This window comes from Canis lupus, chromosome 8, assembly GCF_011100685.1.
Source record: "Canis lupus familiaris isolate Mischka breed German Shepherd chromosome 8, alternate assembly UU_Cfam_GSD_1.0, whole genome shotgun sequence".
Taxonomy (NCBI): Eukaryota; Metazoa; Chordata; class Mammalia; order Carnivora; family Canidae; genus Canis; species Canis lupus.
This window is the reverse complement of record NC_049229.1, coordinates 4,202,658-4,219,421: the sequence shown is the minus strand read 5'-3', so window position 1 is coordinate 4,219,421 and position 16,764 is coordinate 4,202,658. Positions and strand designations below refer to the sequence as shown.

The window sequence follows — 16,764 nt, the reverse complement described above, 5'->3', positions numbered from 1 at the left end:
CTGAGCACAATGCCTGGTGCTTGGGGATCCCTGGGTGGCTCAGTGGTTTGGCGCCTGCCTTTGGCCCAGGGCGCGATCCTGGAGTCCCGGGATCGAGTCCCACGTCAGGCTCCCTGCGTGCAGCCTGCTTTTCGCTCTTCCTGTGTTTCTGCCTCTCTCTCCCTCTCTGTGTCTATCATGAATAAATAAATATAAATCTTTAAAAAAACAAAACAAAACAAAACAATGCCTGGTGCTTAGTAAACACTTGTCAAATGAACATACCAGGTAGACCAGGAAGAGGTTTGAAGACCTGAATCCATTACTGAAAATCTAGATACCAAAAGCCAGAACTTGTACGGCTTACAGGGTCTTATGACTCCAAAAAGGGAGTATGGGACAGAGGAGGTTAGTGATGGCGCCCTGGATTGCTGGCTCAATCTCCTCTCCTCCCTCTCCATCTTGTACCCCAATTCTCCCGGCACTTCACTTGACTGGCCCTCTTCCCCCATTGTCCAACATCCCTCTGTTTAGATATTTTTCCTTTTGTGTCCTTTGGCCACTGTGCTTCCTCTGTGGCCTGACCCTCTGTCTGTCTGTTCCTCTGTATTTCTTTTAAGTTCTTGGTCCCCAGTCTTACCTTTCCTCTGTCCCTTCCTTCTATCACCATTGCTCTTCTGGTCCCTTGTTCCTATCACCCCTCTCATGGCCCCTCACTCCCTTCTTGGTCCTCCCCAGAAGACTTCCTTTCTCTTTTATTTATTTAAAAAAATATTTATTTATTAATGAGAGGCACAGAGAAAGAGGCAGAGGCATAGGCAGAGGGAGAAGCAGGCCTACACCTCCTGCCCCACTCAGCGAAGCTTCCTTGCCTCCCTTCCTCTCCTCTGTCATCTCTGAAGTCCACCTGGCTTCATCTTTTTCGCTCCCATTTCCCTGTCCCCAGATGTCTTGGTGTGTGCATCTCCTAGGCTCGGGTCAACCCCCACCAAGATGGTCCATGAACCACCTTCTGGGGCCCCACCGATTGCCACGGCATCTCCTTTCTGTGCCCTTGCTTCTTTTTCTTGGCCCAGCCCTCACATCCCGGACACTTTTCCCTAGCCAGTGGCACCTTGTCTGAGCCCTGAGCGGCTCAGCTAGCCTGAGCTTGTTTAGTCTGACTCTTTGAGCCCGTTAGCAGCTTAGCACCTCCCCCCCATCTCTCCTTTGAGCTGTCCAGTAAACAAGAAGATCAACACAGACCTGACAGCTGCTCAGGGGCGAGTGTCTGGCTGGGGCCAGGCATGAGAAAGGGGCTGCATTCAACACTTCTTCAACTCAGGAAGTTCTGGGGGCCTTTCCTGGGTATATGCTGCAAAGCCACATTCCATGGACGAGTGTGTCTGTCTTCTCTGTCTTCATGATCTCCATTCCCACTTTGTGATATTGTCCCCAGGCCCTGGTTCTTCTGCAAAAAACAGCGAGATCCAGGCAATTACACTGAGAAGCCTTATTACTTAAATAGGGACAATGGTCTCTGCTCCACACAATGCAGGACAGATGTGGGAAGAGAATGATGTCTTCTGATCTAGGTCTTCTTATAGGTGTGTACCTGTAAGCATGGTAAGAGGGACCCCCCAACCCCCCCCCCCCTGCCCCCACAACACACACAGAGGGAAAGCTGCATTAGCTGTAGGTATTCTGTAGACCAGTGGTTCTCAAATTTCAATGTTCATCAAAGTTGCCTGAGGGCTTATTAAAACACAGATTGTGTGTGTGTGTGTGTGTTTGTGTGTGTGTGTTTCATCCCCAGAGTTTCTGATTTAGTAGGTTTGAGGTAAGACCAGAGAATATGCATCTCTAGCAAGTTCCGAGGAGATGCTGCTGGTTGGGGGAACCACACTTTGAGAACTACTGTTTTAGGGCATCTGAATCCACCAGCTATTCACCCAACACCTAAGGCATGAACAAGGTTAATTTTTATAACCGATCATCCTTGGGGCCGATGGACACCCAGGTCTCTCTCTGACTTAAGACAGAGGGCCCGTTAACCCCATGGGAATGGTTGAGTATCTTCACCAGGTAGGGAATAACCATTAACTCCTAGAGTTCTATTCTCATACACACCCTGTTTTAAACAGCTTCAGACAGGTTTAAACACCTCCTTAGCTAATTCCTAGCATCCCCGTTCCAACTTCTACTCAGGGATGAGAGCTCTAAGAGGTGTTAGGGGATTAGGCTGAAAATGTAGGTCACCCTCAAGCCATCTGGGAACCAGGATGAGGAGAAGGAAGATAGAGGGACAGAGACACGCAGGGAAAAGGCAAGAGGAAGCAGAGGGCGTGTGAGGGCAGTTACAGAAGTGTCTCGGATGGATTGGTGGTGATTAGATTTCAGTGTCCTGAGGTGGCCCGGAAGGAAGGAGCAGAGATCCCCACTCTCCCCCACTCTCCCTTCTGCTGCCCCTTTTCCTGAGCTGGGCTGCCTGTCCTGGGGCTGGCTCAGTGAGAGTGGGAGAGGCTGAGGACTGGGTGGCCAAGTCCTGGACATTCACCGTGGGGATGGTTGCCTGTCTTTCGGATACAATAGCTGTGAGGGGTATGTGGCCAGTCACAGTGGGAGTGAGGCAGGGGACAGAAGTGTGCGGATTCCTGAAAACAAGAAACAGTCCCAACTGGCTAGGTGAGAAAGAGTGGGTTCAGGACTGCTCGTACTCCTGCAAACACTGCCAAGGTGCTGCAGTGTGTTGGAGGGTGAGGGCACCAGGAGCTTCTCTGGCCCTCTTTTCCAGTCCCAGGCTCTCAGTTGCTGAGGGCTGAGGGTGATGTTCACCCGAGGGTGGCTGGCCAGGCCAAAGCAGCTCTCTGTACAAGGGAACTGGGCACCTGTGAGAAGGACCATCAGTGAGGAGCTTTGTTGGGGCAGATGCCCTCTTTCCTTCCTTGAGAATAGGCATACTTGTCTTCTCCCCTCTTCTCATTGCCCTCAGCCCCCCAGGCCAATGAGATATGCAAATGATCCCCTTACCTCATTGGCTAGAGGCCTGAGGACCACGGATGACCTCAGAGCACTGGCCCTTTAAGAGAGCCCTGTGGGCTTGGTGCCCTCAGCGTCTTGTTCTGAGTGCTGAGGCACCAGGCCCTGCTCAATGGGGTCTCCAGTCTCTGGGGAAGCTGTGCCTGCCTGACTCTGACACTGACCACATCATTGCTACCATTCCCCAGGTGAGTATATCTGGGGCCTACCTGGGTGCCAGGGGCCTACCTGGGGCCATTCACCAGCAGCCTCCTCCTCTGTCACCTGCTGTCTGCTCTCTGTTGTCTGTTTTTCAGAATCCCCACACATCTGTTCCCTGCCCCACTCCCACCCTGACTGGCTTTATGTCCCTCAGTGCTGTCACATCAGAAAGACAAATAACCCTCCCCACGCATCTCTTCATTTAGTTCTCTCTGGACACCTCTCTCAGCATTTCACCATCTCTTCCCTGCCAAGGATTATTCCTTCAATCTGTGTCTTTGTTTCTTTTTTTTTTTTTTAAAGATTTTATTTATTTATTCATGAGAGACATAGAGGCAGAGACATAGGCAGAGAGAGAAGCAGGCTCCCTGAGAGAAGCTGGATGTGGGACTCAATCCTAGGACCCCAGGATGAGGACCTGAGCCAAAGGCAGATGCCCAACCACTGAGCCCCCCAGGCACCTCCTATGTCTTTGTTTCTACCACCCCTGTCCTCTCAAGGGTGAGGGGCTCAAGAGATAAGGCAACAATCCTTCCCAGAGGCAAGGAAGAGAGAAGGATTTGTCTCTCCTCCCACCTCTAGGAGCAGAACCTGAGGGTCTGCGATGTCCTTAGAAAGAGGGCTGCCTAGGCTTGGGGTCTCAAGATGGAGCCAAATGCCAAGCCCTGGGGATGAGTGCTCCCTGCCTTGCACCTTTGCCTTGCTCCCTGCCTTGCACCTTTGGCTGGCAGTGGGGCTGTTGGAACTGAGACCTGGGCTAGAACTTGGGAGCTACAGGCTGGGAAGGATGTCTGAGGTCATCTAGCCTGAGGTCCCTCAGGTGAGCACACACTCTGCAGTTGATAACAGGGAGGAGAGCTCCTTGCTGACATAAGTTTGGGACACTCTGGGTTGAGTTTGAACAGACAGTTTACTGAACGACTCGTCAGATCGATAAGCTGCTATGCTTTGTGAATCTGCAGAATGTGGGGATGGGAGGCAGCATCTCTCAAAATGATCTGAACATCAACTTCTTGGGTATTTCTCAGACTTAGGGCTTCCCAGAACACTCTTTGGGAAATGGTAAAGTTTAACTGCCTTTATGGAACAAAATGGGAAACCCGGGTCAGAAAGGGGAAGGCAATCTGTCCAGTTCACAGAACATAGCAGATTCTGAGTAGAAGGAGGAAAACCAATTTTAGTTGGTTCCCTTTGGAGAGATTGGCTTGGGGAAAGGTGGTCACCACTCAGTCCTGATCTTTCTAGAACTGACTCTAGGATCTTTCTTTTTTCTTTGGAAAGTCTCATGCTCCTATAAAAGGGATTGATTAATTGATTCACCCATAGAACAGATGTGCACTGAGGACCTTCCATGTGCAAGGCATTGACCTAGGCATTCTGAGAGAGAAATATAACATCACATTATCCTTATACATTAAATTAAGTCGTGGTATCTGTGCCTTCCCATTGTCCTAAAATAGACACATACTCTGTCACAGTTAATTAAGCAAAATTTTTTTGATTGCTTGGAAATGGAATGATGTCTCTTGAGATGGCAGAGCCTCTCAGTACGTCCCAGCACTAGAGTTGGGAGCACTGCCATGTTCCTCCTGTTTTTCAGAGCTCCCAGAGGCGCCAGTGGGCCAGAGGCTGTGCTATTTATCCTCTTCCTCAGTCAGGCCTCTAAGCTGCTTGTCCCCAGTCAGGAGCCCCTGCCACCTGAAAAGTTGCTGCAGCCCAGAGGTGACTATTTAGGGAACAGGGTTGCACATCACCCCAGCTTTCTGGAACTCCGGCTCTCCAGGGCACTTGGGCTCTGGGAGAAGCAGGTTCTGATGGAGGAGGCTGGCAGGCAGCCTGCAGATGCTGCTCCAAACCTCTCCTCTTTTTTTGCAGGTGCACTCCCCGCAAACCAGCCCCAGAATGGCACTGCCTCCCAGCCCCCTGGCTATGGAATATGTCAATGACTTTGACTTGATGAAGTTTGAGGTAAAACGGGAACCTGCTGAGGGGCGATCTGGCCCCCCAACAGCTTCGCTGGGCTCCACACCTTACAGCTCAGTGCCTCCTTCACCCACCTTCAGTGAGCCAGGCATGGCGGGAGCGACTGAGGGCCCCCGGCCAGGCCTGGAGGAGCTGTACTGGCTGGCCACCCTGCAGCAGCAGCTGGGAACTGGGGAGGCACTGGGGCTGAGTCCCGAGGAGGCTGCGGAGCTGCTGCAGGGTCAGGGTCCAGTCCCCATCGAGGGGCCCCACGGCTACTACCCAGGGAGCCCCGAGGGGACGGAAGCCCAGCATACACAGGTGAGTGATCAGTGAGTGGTCTGAGGGGAGGCAGGGTGAGGCAGGACAGCTCAAGAGAGGAAGGAGAATTTCGGGAGAGGTTTATGGATTGGGGAAGAGCCCGAGGGCAGGAGAAAGGAGGAGCCCTTGAAAGAAATCAAATAGAGAAAATACCTCTGCCCCCTCCTCTTTTTCCAAATGGAGAGAAATGGCTAGTATGAACCCGGAGGAACAGGGAGAAGAGAAGGCAGGAGAGGACTAGAAGGGGAGAGTTGAGAATTAATGGGGAGCGGTTGATGACGGGGAGGTAAATATCCTCAGTCTGTGCAAACACGGAAAGAGCCGTGTGCGGAGTGGAAGGAACCGTGTTGAGGCTGTGGGAACGGGAATGAGGTTGGCCTTTCCAAACATCGTGCCTCCCCAGCCCCCAACCTTCTCAGGAAGGATCGGGACTCATCCTATTAATTATAGACACAGATGGGGGTGTTGAGGGCATTAGGATGTAATCCAAATCCTTTGAGGGTCACAGGGTTGCGGCCTTCAGGACAGGGGAGCGAGGCGCACTGGCGGGGCGGGGTTGGCCTGGGCGCGTGTCCACGGGGCACCCAGAGCCTGCGGACCGCCGCTGAGCACCGCGCGGGGACGGCGTGGGTGCCAGGCGCGCGGCTGGCTCGCAGGAAGGCGGGAGGCTAGGCCTGCAGCGCGGGGCGGCCCGCAGCGGCGCGCGTCCCCCGGGGAGGCGGGGCTTGTTGGGGCCTGGGGCGGGGTCTGGGCTGCCGGGTGGATTCGGCGGGGGGGCGGGCCGTCCCGCAGGCCCCCTGAGTGTGAACTGCGGAGCCGGGCGGGACCCGGCGCTGACCAGCCCTCTGCCCTCTCCCGCTGCAGCTGGCCGAGCGGTTCTCGGACGCGGCGCTGGTGTCGATGTCTGTGCGGGAGCTCAACCGGCAGCTGCGGGGCTGCGGGCGCGACGAGGCGCTGCGGCTGAAGCAGAGGCGCCGCACGCTGAAGAACCGCGGTTACGCGCAGGCCTGTCGCTCCAAGCGGCTGCAGCAGCGGCGCGGGCTGGAGGCCGAGCGCGCCCGCCTGGCCGCCCAGCTGGACGCGCTGCGGGCCGAGGTGGCCCGCCTGGCCAGGGAGCGCGACCTCTACAAGGCTCGCTGTGACCGGCTGACCTCGAGCGGCCCCGGGGCCGGGGACCACGCCCACTTCTTCCTCTGAGCCGCTGGGGGCCGGGGAGTGGTGTCGTAGGGGGTGGGGGGCACCACCCAGGAGGCCACTGTACCTTTCACTAGATGGTTTACTGAGCGCCTTCTGGTCCAGACGCTCCGTAGTATGACTATACGTAAATATCCTCTCAAGACATGCTCCAAGGTTAGATGCTGGTTATTTTTTGGGAGAGGGGTCTTCTCTCTTCACGCAGGCAGCACACAGAATCCCCCACCTCCCGTTCCGCCCCACATGACCAGGACACTGAGATCTGGAGGGGCGGGTGCTGGGCACTATGGGGTGGGGTGGGGAGGTGTGGATGGTAGCTGGGTGACAGTGAATGGGAGCCGAGGGAGTGGTGTGACTCCCCCTCAGTTTAGAATTTAATTCAAGGTTTTCAACCTGTAGTGCATGAAGGTGGTAATTAGCAATGAAGCCTCATTCGGAGGCTTGTAAACTCCCCATTTTAGGACTACTGCGTTTTCAAGATTTCAGTTACCAACAGCAAGACAGACTAAGAACTCTCTCCAAGAGGCTTTACTCCTACCCAACCTAGAGGCCTCCAGGGCCCAGGGCAGTAAAGGCCTGAGGAGCTCTGAGAGTGGCTGGGAGAGAACTCTGGAGACTTGGGTGCTAGTCCCAGCTCTGCCACGGGATACCTCTGTCACCTAGGGAAGCTCACTGGGATTTGGTTACCTCATCTAATCCTGGGTTGGATGACTTCTGACACCTTTCCAGTTCTGGCATCTCCTTGGTGTGGGAGTGCCAAGAGTCTCCCCAAGAAGCCCCCAGAATAACCTCACCAAAGGGACTTCCTGTCCTGCTCCCGCTTCTTGATTGCAGCCTAGGCAGTGGATGAGCCCACACACTGGTCCTCTGCTGTTCCCTCTGGGCTGCTTTGGCCCCTCCAAACCTGCATAGAGTACCCTTGCTACCTCCTGCCTTGCTGAGGGCTGAGATGAGATTTTACTCAGTATGATAAGATGTTGAAAGAATGTGGTTTTTGTGAATTAAACTTGAAGTTCAGGAAGAACTGTATGCCATTGGCTAAATGTTCTTGCCATTTAGGATGTGTTCATTCTTTAGCCTTGCTCTTGGCTGTGTGTGTGTGTGTGTGTGTGTGTGTGTAGTATCGGTTCTGGAGGCCCAATGAAAATGAGGTGGAAGGGTGGGGATTGGGCCAGATGGAGCCTCCTCCTCCTACCACCATAGCACAGAAGCCCAGGAGCAGCAGTGACTGGGCCAGGCCTGCCTATGGCTATCCTGAGGTCCCATAGTTGCCATGGTTACCCAGCCCTCTAGTTCATCTGCCTACAGAGAGAGTAGGCGGGGGCTCTGGGCAGAGCAGAGGCATTGAGCTGGGAGCATCTACCTCACCAGCCACTGTCGTAGGTCCTCTAAGGGACATAATAAATAGGGAGAAGCAGTTGAGGGTGGAGAAGAGGCTCCCATATGTCTCTCTTCCTTTCTGCCCCCTCTTTCCACCCCCTCCCCAGCTGTCTCTTCACAGTTCTTGTTCCCTCCTCCCCCTCCTCTAGCGCAGCTTGTCCCTCTTCCACTCAGACACCTGCAATGGGAAGCATCTCCTCCATTTCCCCCAGGATTTCTTCCTCTTTTCTCTTTCTCCACCACTGGCCACTGGCCACTAGCCACCCTCTCTGGCTCTGGCTCCTCTCTCCTGAGTGGCTCACAGCACCTTTGGCCTCTCCTCCATCATCTCCTCCCATGAGCATCATTGAAGGAAGAGGCTGGGGCAGCGAGGACCCCTCCAGGAGCCCATCTTTTCTTCTCTTGTTCTGGATTATCACCTGTGTCCTTGCCTGCTCTCTGGAGCTTCAGTCCAGACTGAATACTGCTCTTGCACACCTTCCTTAACTGGCTGAGGCCTGCACAACACATACACGGGCAGAGACACCATCCATAGGCACCTGCTCTCCTACACACAATCAGCCCATGTATACATACACCTGGGTCTCTAGATGGGGCTCACACAGAAGTTGCACACTAGTGATTAAGAGTGTGGGCACTTCAGTCAGATGGGTCTGGGCTCAATTCCAGGCTCACCAGTTCTTTGACGATGGGTGAATTTAAATGAAGCCTCACGTGGTTTGCCAGAAAAATGGGGTAAATGATGCTAGTGAGAGTGAATGCATTTAAAGCATGTAGCACAAAGTTTCATACATGCCAAACAATAACGTCCACTGCTGTTGTTAATGTTATTAAGGGGACACAGACTGACTTCCTGAAACATTAAGACCACACTCATGGAGAGGCAGGGATGTGCAGTGTATGAGGACATGCGCACATTCACGTCCCCAGGAAAACCAGGCTGCGCAGACCTTAGATGCCCCCTCTGTGTTCATAATTCACTCACAGACCTGCTGCCCTCCTTCAGTCCCCCCAACGCCCCTGCTTGGCTTGCCCCACAGCTGTGTGGGGGCTGGAGTGCAGCTCCTGGAGGACTCAGCAGGGCTTCTCTGGAGACAGCTGTAAGAGGGCATCAACCTGCCCCTTTGACAGCCCCTCATTACCACCCTGCATCTCTGGCAATTAACCTCCATGGTGCTGGGCCCCCTGGGGTTGGGAGGTGAGGGAGGGGCTCCTTAGATCCCACTGGCACACAGTTGGGGTGAAACCGCTGAGATACCAGGCTGCATAGGAGCTGTGGCTCAGACTTGAAAGGGCTGGTCCTCATTTCTAAATAGTGTGGGTGGATGGGCGGGGGTTATGGACTGTCCATGGCCATATGGGGCACGATGGATAGAGGCCAAGGTGCTAGGAGTGATTCCTTTTATTAAAGACCAGAAAGTCAGGATAACTGAAGAAAGTTACAAGGCTGAGGGGTATGGGGCCTGGAGAGAAAGAGCAGGGCTCACCACGCACTTCCAGGACCTAGGGGGCACAGCTGGTCCAAGGGGGAGAGGCACTGGGCACTCGAGTCACAAGGGTCAGGACAGGCACCTGGGACCGGTGGGATGGATAGTCCATTAGCACCTTCCTCTGCATTGCACGGAGCCCCCGCCCCCACGTGCTCCACCAAGCCCCACCCCTTAGGGCCCCGGGACTCACTGAGAGGCGGAGGGAGTGTCAGTGGTCCGATGGGAGGCAGTCACGGGCTAGGGCTGGGGGTCGTGGCCGGGGTGCAGGGCCTGGGAGCCCCGGGGCTGATGCCCTGGCTGGCGTAGTACTCCACCACCTGCCTGGGCACCTCAGCCAGGACGCACTTGGCAAGAGCGGAGGGTGCGGCCTGGGGGTGGGGGTGGGGACGGGGTGAGGGGGGGGCCGGACAATGGGGATTTCGGGGGTGGCCCGCGGGGAGCCAGTGTTCCTCACGCGCCATCAACCCCAAGTGGGACAGATGGGTGAGATTTGAGGGCCTGAGGGCCTGGGGAGCTGAGTCCTTCAGCCGGGAGGGGGGGCCGGGCACTCACATCCTTGAAGTCCCGAAAGGGCACGAACTGCACGATGTCTCGGGCCGCAGGCACCCCTCGGGGGCAGCGCAAGGGACCGTCGTCGCCATCCAGCAGCCGCATGTCCGAGAAGTCGGCGTTGCCCACACCCACGATGATGATGGACATGGGCAGGCGGGAGGCGCGCACGATGGCTGCGCGGGTCTCGGCCATGTCGCTCACCACGCCGTCCGTGAGCACCAGCAGCACCGAGTACTTCTAGGGCAGGCAGCGGGGAGAAGGGGTAGGCTCTGTGTGCCAGGGCGTTGGCCCCTGCCCCAGGCTCAAGCCTCGGCCCTGGCCCCACCAGGGCACAGCCAGTGGGGCAGTGCCTGGTTTCGGCTGCGTCTCCTCACCGTGGCTTGGCCGGTGCTCTGCTCGCGCTGCGCTGGCCCGGCCACGCGGTTGATGATGGGGGCCACGTTGGTGGGGCCGTAGAGCTGGATCTGGGGTAGGCACCGGCGGTAGGAGGCGATGACCCCCGAGATCTCTGTAGGCGAGGGGGTGAAGCCAGCAGAGATTAGCAGGCCTTTTGACACCCTTAAAGCAAAGAGGTCCTTTCCTGTCTCAGGACTGCCTGTCCCCCTAAGTTCCTCACTAAGCGGGAGAGTTGGATGGTCCAGACTCTGGGAGAGGAGGCCAGGCAGATGGTGGGCCAGGGACCAGGAGTCCCCAATGAAAACAGCAGCTGAGTGGTCCGATCAGCCCAGGCCTGGGCCCATGAGGATGGAGTCTGTGCCATGGGGTGTACAGGCTGCACGAAGTGTATGGGGGGAGGTGGGCCAGTGAAAATCTCTCCTCTTACCTTCACATTCCGGGTTTTCTGGGTCAAAGTTGATAGCAAAGTCATGGGACACCTGTGAGGGCGAGAGCCGGGAGAAGATGTCTCTCCTTCCTTTCGCACTCTCCCAACAAATCCTCCCTTTTTCTCAATCCAGCCTACCTCGAAGTTAGGGGGGATTCGAGCGCCAAAGCCAAATGCTGGAAACCGTTTATCACTGGGGAGAAGAAAAGGCTGTGGGGCCTAACCGGCAAGGCAGGCCTCCCTCCTGGCCTCCCTCCTCCCCAGTCTACCCCTCTCCCACCTGTCATAGTCCTGGCAGATGCCTCCCACGGCACGCAGGGCCTGCAGGTAGTGGTTGGGCTGGCGGGGGCTGAGGCAGTGTAGGGACTGGCTGCTCCTCGGGTCCCCATTGGAGGCAGTGAAGTCGATGGCCACCTAGTAGAAGTGGGGAGAGGGTCACACCGCATCCGTGAGAGCTAACAGAGAGGCTCACCCAGAGCTAGTATCTGTAGGGAGGACTAAGGTAAACCCAGTCAAGCCCACAGGGAGCCTTATCATGGAGTGGGTGTCGGGTACAAGAAGACCATACTAAGCCTCCTGAGAGGTCCCAAAATAGGGGCAGTGGGGATTTGGAGCTCCTTCTGTTCACTCTTACTCTTGCCTGTGTCCCCTGTCCCCTGTCCCCTTTACCGTGAAGCTGATCTGGCAGCCGCCCATGATATAATCCAGGAAGGTGTGCACCTTCTCCACCTAGCAGGAGGGGGAGAGGTAAAGTAGCAGGACCGACCGTTCTTTCAGGAGGTAACTGGTCGGGGCTTCCATGGGGTAAGTGGAAAAACACGTTTTTGAGGTTGGAGTTCCCGGTGGGATAGGGCAGGGCTTCTCAGTTCTCAGAAGAGGAGAAACTGGTCTTTGAGACAAGGGCAGGGGTGAATCTGAGGGTCTGACTTGAGGCAGACCCTGGGATTTACCGTGCACTGGGCCAGGACTACGGTTCCTGAGCTCCTGTAGTTCTTCTTCTTGTCCCGGTACTTGGGATTGATACAGTCCCACTGCATCTAGACCCCACACACCCCACAATCCCAGAGTCACCATTTCCTGTGGTGACCCCTTGTCTCCCTTCCAGCTGGGCCTCCCAGAGCAAGACCCCCTCTGTCTAAGGACAGAGCCCGGGTACTTTCCACCCTTTCTCCCTCATCACACATCCTGGGCTCTTCAGTACTCTTGGAACTCTCCCAGGGATCTGGGTGGGACTCTGAGGGGCTGGGGGTCTCTGCGGCGGCACCTCCTGCCCAGGGTTTGCGGTCCCTTCCTGCATCTCCTGGAAGGTGCTGGTGAACTCGCCGATGAAGTCATGCTTCCCGCTCGAGTCATAGTCATACACCAGGAACTGAGAAAGCAAGGAGGGGAGGCAAAAGGGTCAGGGTCACTTTGCAGTGGTTCCTGGGGAGCAGAGGGAGGGATTTAGGGAGGTGGGGGCTAACAGTCCCTGGGCCCACACACATGAACTCAGTTTGCCCAAAGAGGCTACCTGCTGAACTTTATTTTTTGGCTCCATCTGGCCCAGACTTTGGCCTTGATAAAAGGCACACAGTGTGCGAGTATTGAGCCATGCCTGGGTCTTTGCTCCACAGTGGGAAAGGCTTATCACATGAGGGAGGGGGAGGGGTCTTGACAGGCTCAGGGGCCATGTCTCCCACAGGGGCTGAACGCTCTTTGGCGGCTCTTGCTTGGCGGGGCCTCACCTTCAGAGGCCGGTGGACATCACAGCTGCATAGGGAGTGCAGGGACAGGCGGAATGGCTCCCAGCTGGGATTCAGGTTGTTCTTTACCACCTTGGAGAGACACCAGAGAGCTGGTCACCTCCTGTCTGGGTTCCCCTACCTTGCTCTTCTTCCCTCCCTCCCCTCAGCCCCAGTCACCAACCTCAGTCCTCCAGACGAGCTGATCACTCTGGTCCCCATCGGTTTTATAGATCTCCATGAAAGGATCAGACTTGCTGAACAGATCCTGGGGACGCAGAGGAAAGGACATGTGAGCCTGGTGAGGTCTGCAAGGGGAGGCAGCTAAAACTGAGGAGGGAGCAGCTCTGATTTGTCTTGAGTGGGGGCCTACGCTCTCTAACAAGGAAGATGGGGGCCAAGACTCTGGGGGTTCCCACCTTGTTGTCCAGCTTGTGGGCTCTGAAGGTGAGCTGGACATAGTCATTGGTGCCAGATACTTCCTCGGCCACAATCTGCAAGGGGATATAAGTGGCAGGATTCCCCCCTACCACCCAAAGAGCCACTTTATGCCCTGTCCCTTCAGTGAGGGCCAGTCCTGGACGTGATGTCACCATGGATATCCATGAGAGGGCATTGAATGCCCCATCTAAGGGTGAGTACAAGGTGATCTTGCCTACCGTGATGGTGGACTTGCCCGCAGTCTTCCCATTCTTCAGCAGTAATGGCTTGGTGACCTTGGTTTGTGACACAATCTGGAGATGGAAGTGGAGGGAGACCCAGCTGTGACATCCCCATCTGCCTGGGCCAGGGAACAAGGGACAGGGTACTAGGTATCCTTAGAGTGTTCACAGCGGCTGTGCTTGGGCTAGGGTTGGACTTAATTTCCACAGCAACGTTTTAAGAGTAAACAATGTGATGACCCCCATTGTTTAGATGAGGAAACTAAGACTCAGAGAGGTTAAGGATCTTGCCCAAGGCTGCACAGCCAGCAACTGGTGGAGATGGGGGTCCAAGCCCAGAATGAACTCACTCCAGAGTTGATTTTCTGTTATTTTGGCTTTCAGAGGCAGAAGCCTACGAGGGTAGGGTGAATGGGAATGCAAACCTGGCCCAGGGTGCATTCTGTAGAGCCCAAGAAGGTGTCGTTGCTGGGACCGGTGGCTCCGTCCTCAGCATCAAACACATGGAACTGCAGGGGCTGCTTCTCCTCAAAAAAGTACTCAAGGGCCAGCACCCGAGAGAAGACCGGGCTAGAACAGGAGCGTAGCACCTCTGTGCGTTCCACCTGCAGCAGGAGGGGCGAGGGCCCTCTGGGACACCAGGCTACTTTGCCCTGCCCTGGACCACCCTGCTCATGCCAGCTTTCTTCGGGCTCCCATACCCCCGGTGACTAGCTCTTCCCTTGGTAGGTTCAGCCCTGAGCTTAGGATGCTGCCAGCCCACTGAGCCATAGGGCCCATCTCAGGACTGTCTGGGACTCTGCGGACTTTGGAAGCTGTAAAACGGTTTGTGTTTGTCATGATGAAACACCTGTCCCCAGGGTGACCCCCACTGCCTAGAAGAGGCCCCTCAGGGTCCTCACACTCCCCTGTGAGGCTTCCCTTGCCCCTTCCCAGCCCCCATCCTCCCCAGGCCAGGAGGTTAAGATAAGACCAAGCCTGTTCTCACCTCCACCCATTGCTCATCAGAGTAGAGCTTGAGCAGCACGCAGGGGTGGGGCTTGGTGAGTGTGTCTCTGTCCAAGAGGCCATGGCAGGACACCCGCAGCTCTACCCGTGAGGCCCCCAGCGTCATGGCTGGGGGCTCGGGTACCCATCCCATCTCAGGGTCTGACATGTCACTGTGGGGACAGAACAGATGACCTGGACACTGGAAAGGGAACATCTGCCAGGGGAGGGGTCTGTCTTCTGGGAACCTAGGCCCCCCTCCTCCCTTGTCAAGCTTCCTGAGGCCCTAGGATCTCATAGATCTCTTGCTTCCCCCCTACTCACCCTCACCCCTGCCCTCAGCTTGGCTTCCCTGGGGCTCTGAACAAGGAGGGAGGAGGATCTGAGCCTCCCGCTCCCGCACAGCCGCACAGCCGTGTGCCTCAGTCACTCCTGCTGGCCTACTGTTCGTGGATGAGGCTCAAGAAGGCTGGGGGTGTTCGGTGGGGGGGCATTCCTGGCAGTCTTGGCTCCTAGGCCATCGATTGATCTAAGCTTTCTGCTATCTCAGCACCTTCTGCTATTTCCCGACTGATGTTTGAGCCAGCACCGCACTCAGTCTTGGCACGCACAAGGGAGCTGAACTGGGGCAAGGGAGTGGGGAGATGGGTGGAGGAGCCCCTGGAAGCCTGAAAGGGGATGGGCCTCAGGAATGGAGTCTGCAGGGAGCGGGAGGAGGCTGCTCATAAGGTGCCCTGTGGGGCTGTCCCTCTCCACCTCACCCTACTCACCTTCTGGGTGGCTCATGGCAAGGGAGGGGTGGTGGGTTTGGGCAGTTGGAGACGGATGCTGGTCTCTGCCTGCTGAAAGCTCCTCCAAGGTTCCTGGCAGGGACTCCCACTATGACAAGTCTCGCTTCCCTCCCCACCTCCCCTGTTCTCACACTTCTTGGCAGCACTGGCACTGTCTCTTAGCGACAGGATTTTTGGGGAGCCACAGCCCCCTCCATGCTGCCCGTGGGATGCACGCATGCCACCCTCCCCCAGCAGTGGTACCAAGCCTCGGGCAGCAGCAGGCAGGGGGATGCTGGCCCGAGTTCACGGCCGGTCAGTCCATCTATCTGTGTCTGTCCACATCGCAGGGTGAGGCTGTCTCTGATCCTGTGTCGTGCTTTCCCCAGCCGAGTGTGTGTTGATATGTCTGAATGCCCCCACCCTGTGTGTCTGTCCCCTGGTTGTGTGTCTGTTTCCAGGAGGGTGTGCCAGTTCCAGTACCTCCCTCAGGACTGGGACCCTTCTCTGGCTAGGGTACCCCCCCTCCCCATAGTGCGTACCTTTCTGGATATGTGAGGGGAGGGTCTGAGTGGGTGGGTGGGGGTCTCTGCCTTCCAGTCACAAGTCTCCCAGTTCTTGCAGGGTCCCTGAGATGGGCAGGGGCATGTGGTGGTGAGAGGATCGGGCAGAAGTGGAGGCCTCTCTGGGGGCTGGGGGAGACGTTGTTATGGAGACTGGGCCAGGCTGGGAGCTAGGAAGGAAGGGTAGGCTCACCTGGGCTCTAGTCGGGGGGCTCCTCTCTCCGGCTCTCTGGCCCTGGCCCTGACTCCCTTGCTGCTCCAGCCGCTGGCGCCGGCTCCAGCTCCGGCTCTGCTGCTATTTATGGGGCATGGATGGGGAGGGGTGGGGGGGCCCGCAGTACCAGCTTCCCCCCCCCCCCCCCCCCCCCGCACAAACCGGTTGGGAGGGAGAAGAGGGAAGGGGCAGGGCCACTGCCGAGGAAGGAGCCACAGAACCCACAGAACCGGGGAGGAGGGCGGGCTGGGGGTGGCTCAGAGGCAGGACCCCCACAGACACAGTGACACACCCACACCCGCGCTCACGTTGTGACAGTGCCTGTGTGCACACACATTCACGCTGGGGGATGATGGAGACACACGCACCCACGACTCATGGGATACTGACACACACAGGCGCCAGCACATAAACTCACTGTGACACCACGACAGTTACAGCCCTACCAATACACATAAGGAAACACACCCAGTCTCACAGCACTCTCCACATCACGCTTGTTGAGGATATTCGCAGTAACACATCAAAGAACACGGGGCTATACTTGTCACACACACGTACACTCATTCACACCAACCTAAATACAACAGAATGGAGATCTTCACATGCTCCTTAAAAATCATCCCGTGCCACGCTAAATCTCATAGCTTTGAGAATGAGGTCCAGCTCCCTAACTGCTTTTATTTATTTTATTTTATTATTGTTTTTCCCTAACTGCTTTTAAACAGGGACACACTTAAGGAAATGGATGCAGTCACCTAAGGGCACACAGCCTCCCATCCTGAAGCGGGGGCTGCCAGTAGAGAGATGTGCCGAAGGACCGATGGCATCTTCCCAGCACCCATGGCTCACCGCTCCCCCCATATTCAGCCCGAGCGGTCATATCCTTGTGGGAGGGGCGATGCCACAGACAGATCGTGAGGTAAC

The 16,764-nt window shown here is 56.3% G+C and overlaps 2 protein-coding genes across 4 annotated transcripts; one reads left to right on the top strand and one right to left on the bottom strand.

The window, feature by feature from the left end:
- Window positions 1-4,128: 4,128 nt before the first annotated feature.
- NRL (neural retina leucine zipper) lies at window positions 4,129-6,678 on the top strand. Of its 2 annotated transcripts, XM_038544022.1 has the most exons (3): window positions 4,129-4,920; window positions 5,074-5,481; window positions 6,346-6,678. In XM_038544022.1, the coding sequence occupies exons 2-3, from the start codon at window positions 5,101-5,103 to the stop codon at window positions 6,676-6,678; spliced, it is 714 nt and encodes a 237-aa protein (XP_038399950.1). In that variant the 5' UTR covers window positions 4,129-4,920; window positions 5,074-5,100. The 2 variants fall into 2 exon arrangements, with proteins under 2 accessions (XP_038399950.1, XP_038399951.1); XM_038544023.1 differs by lacking the exon at window positions 4,129-4,920 and having other exon boundaries at window positions 5,101-5,166.
- A 2,764-nt stretch (window positions 6,679-9,442) lies between these two features.
- On the bottom strand, window positions 9,443-15,923 carry CPNE6 (copine 6). 2 transcript variants are annotated; one of them, XM_038544021.1, is made up of 17 exons: window positions 15,817-15,923; window positions 14,292-14,463; window positions 13,729-13,908; window positions 13,301-13,375; window positions 13,061-13,135; window positions 12,826-12,909; window positions 12,645-12,734; window positions 12,185-12,289; window positions 11,871-11,957; window positions 11,590-11,649; window positions 11,201-11,334; window positions 11,059-11,113; window positions 10,921-10,972; window positions 10,472-10,605; window positions 10,098-10,334; window positions 9,736-9,913; window positions 9,443-9,627 (listed from the first exon to the last, which is right to left on the bottom strand). In XM_038544021.1, exons 2-16 carry the CDS (start codon window positions 14,457-14,459, stop codon window positions 9,776-9,778), a joined length of 1,674 nt encoding a protein of 557 aa, XP_038399949.1. In that variant the 5' UTR covers window positions 14,460-14,463; window positions 15,817-15,923; the 3' UTR covers window positions 9,443-9,627; window positions 9,736-9,775. The 2 variants fall into 2 exon arrangements, with proteins under 2 accessions (XP_038399949.1, XP_038399948.1); XM_038544020.1 differs by lacking the exon at window positions 15,817-15,923 and adding an exon at window positions 15,061-15,155.
- Between the last annotated feature and the right edge of the window lie 841 nt (window positions 15,924-16,764).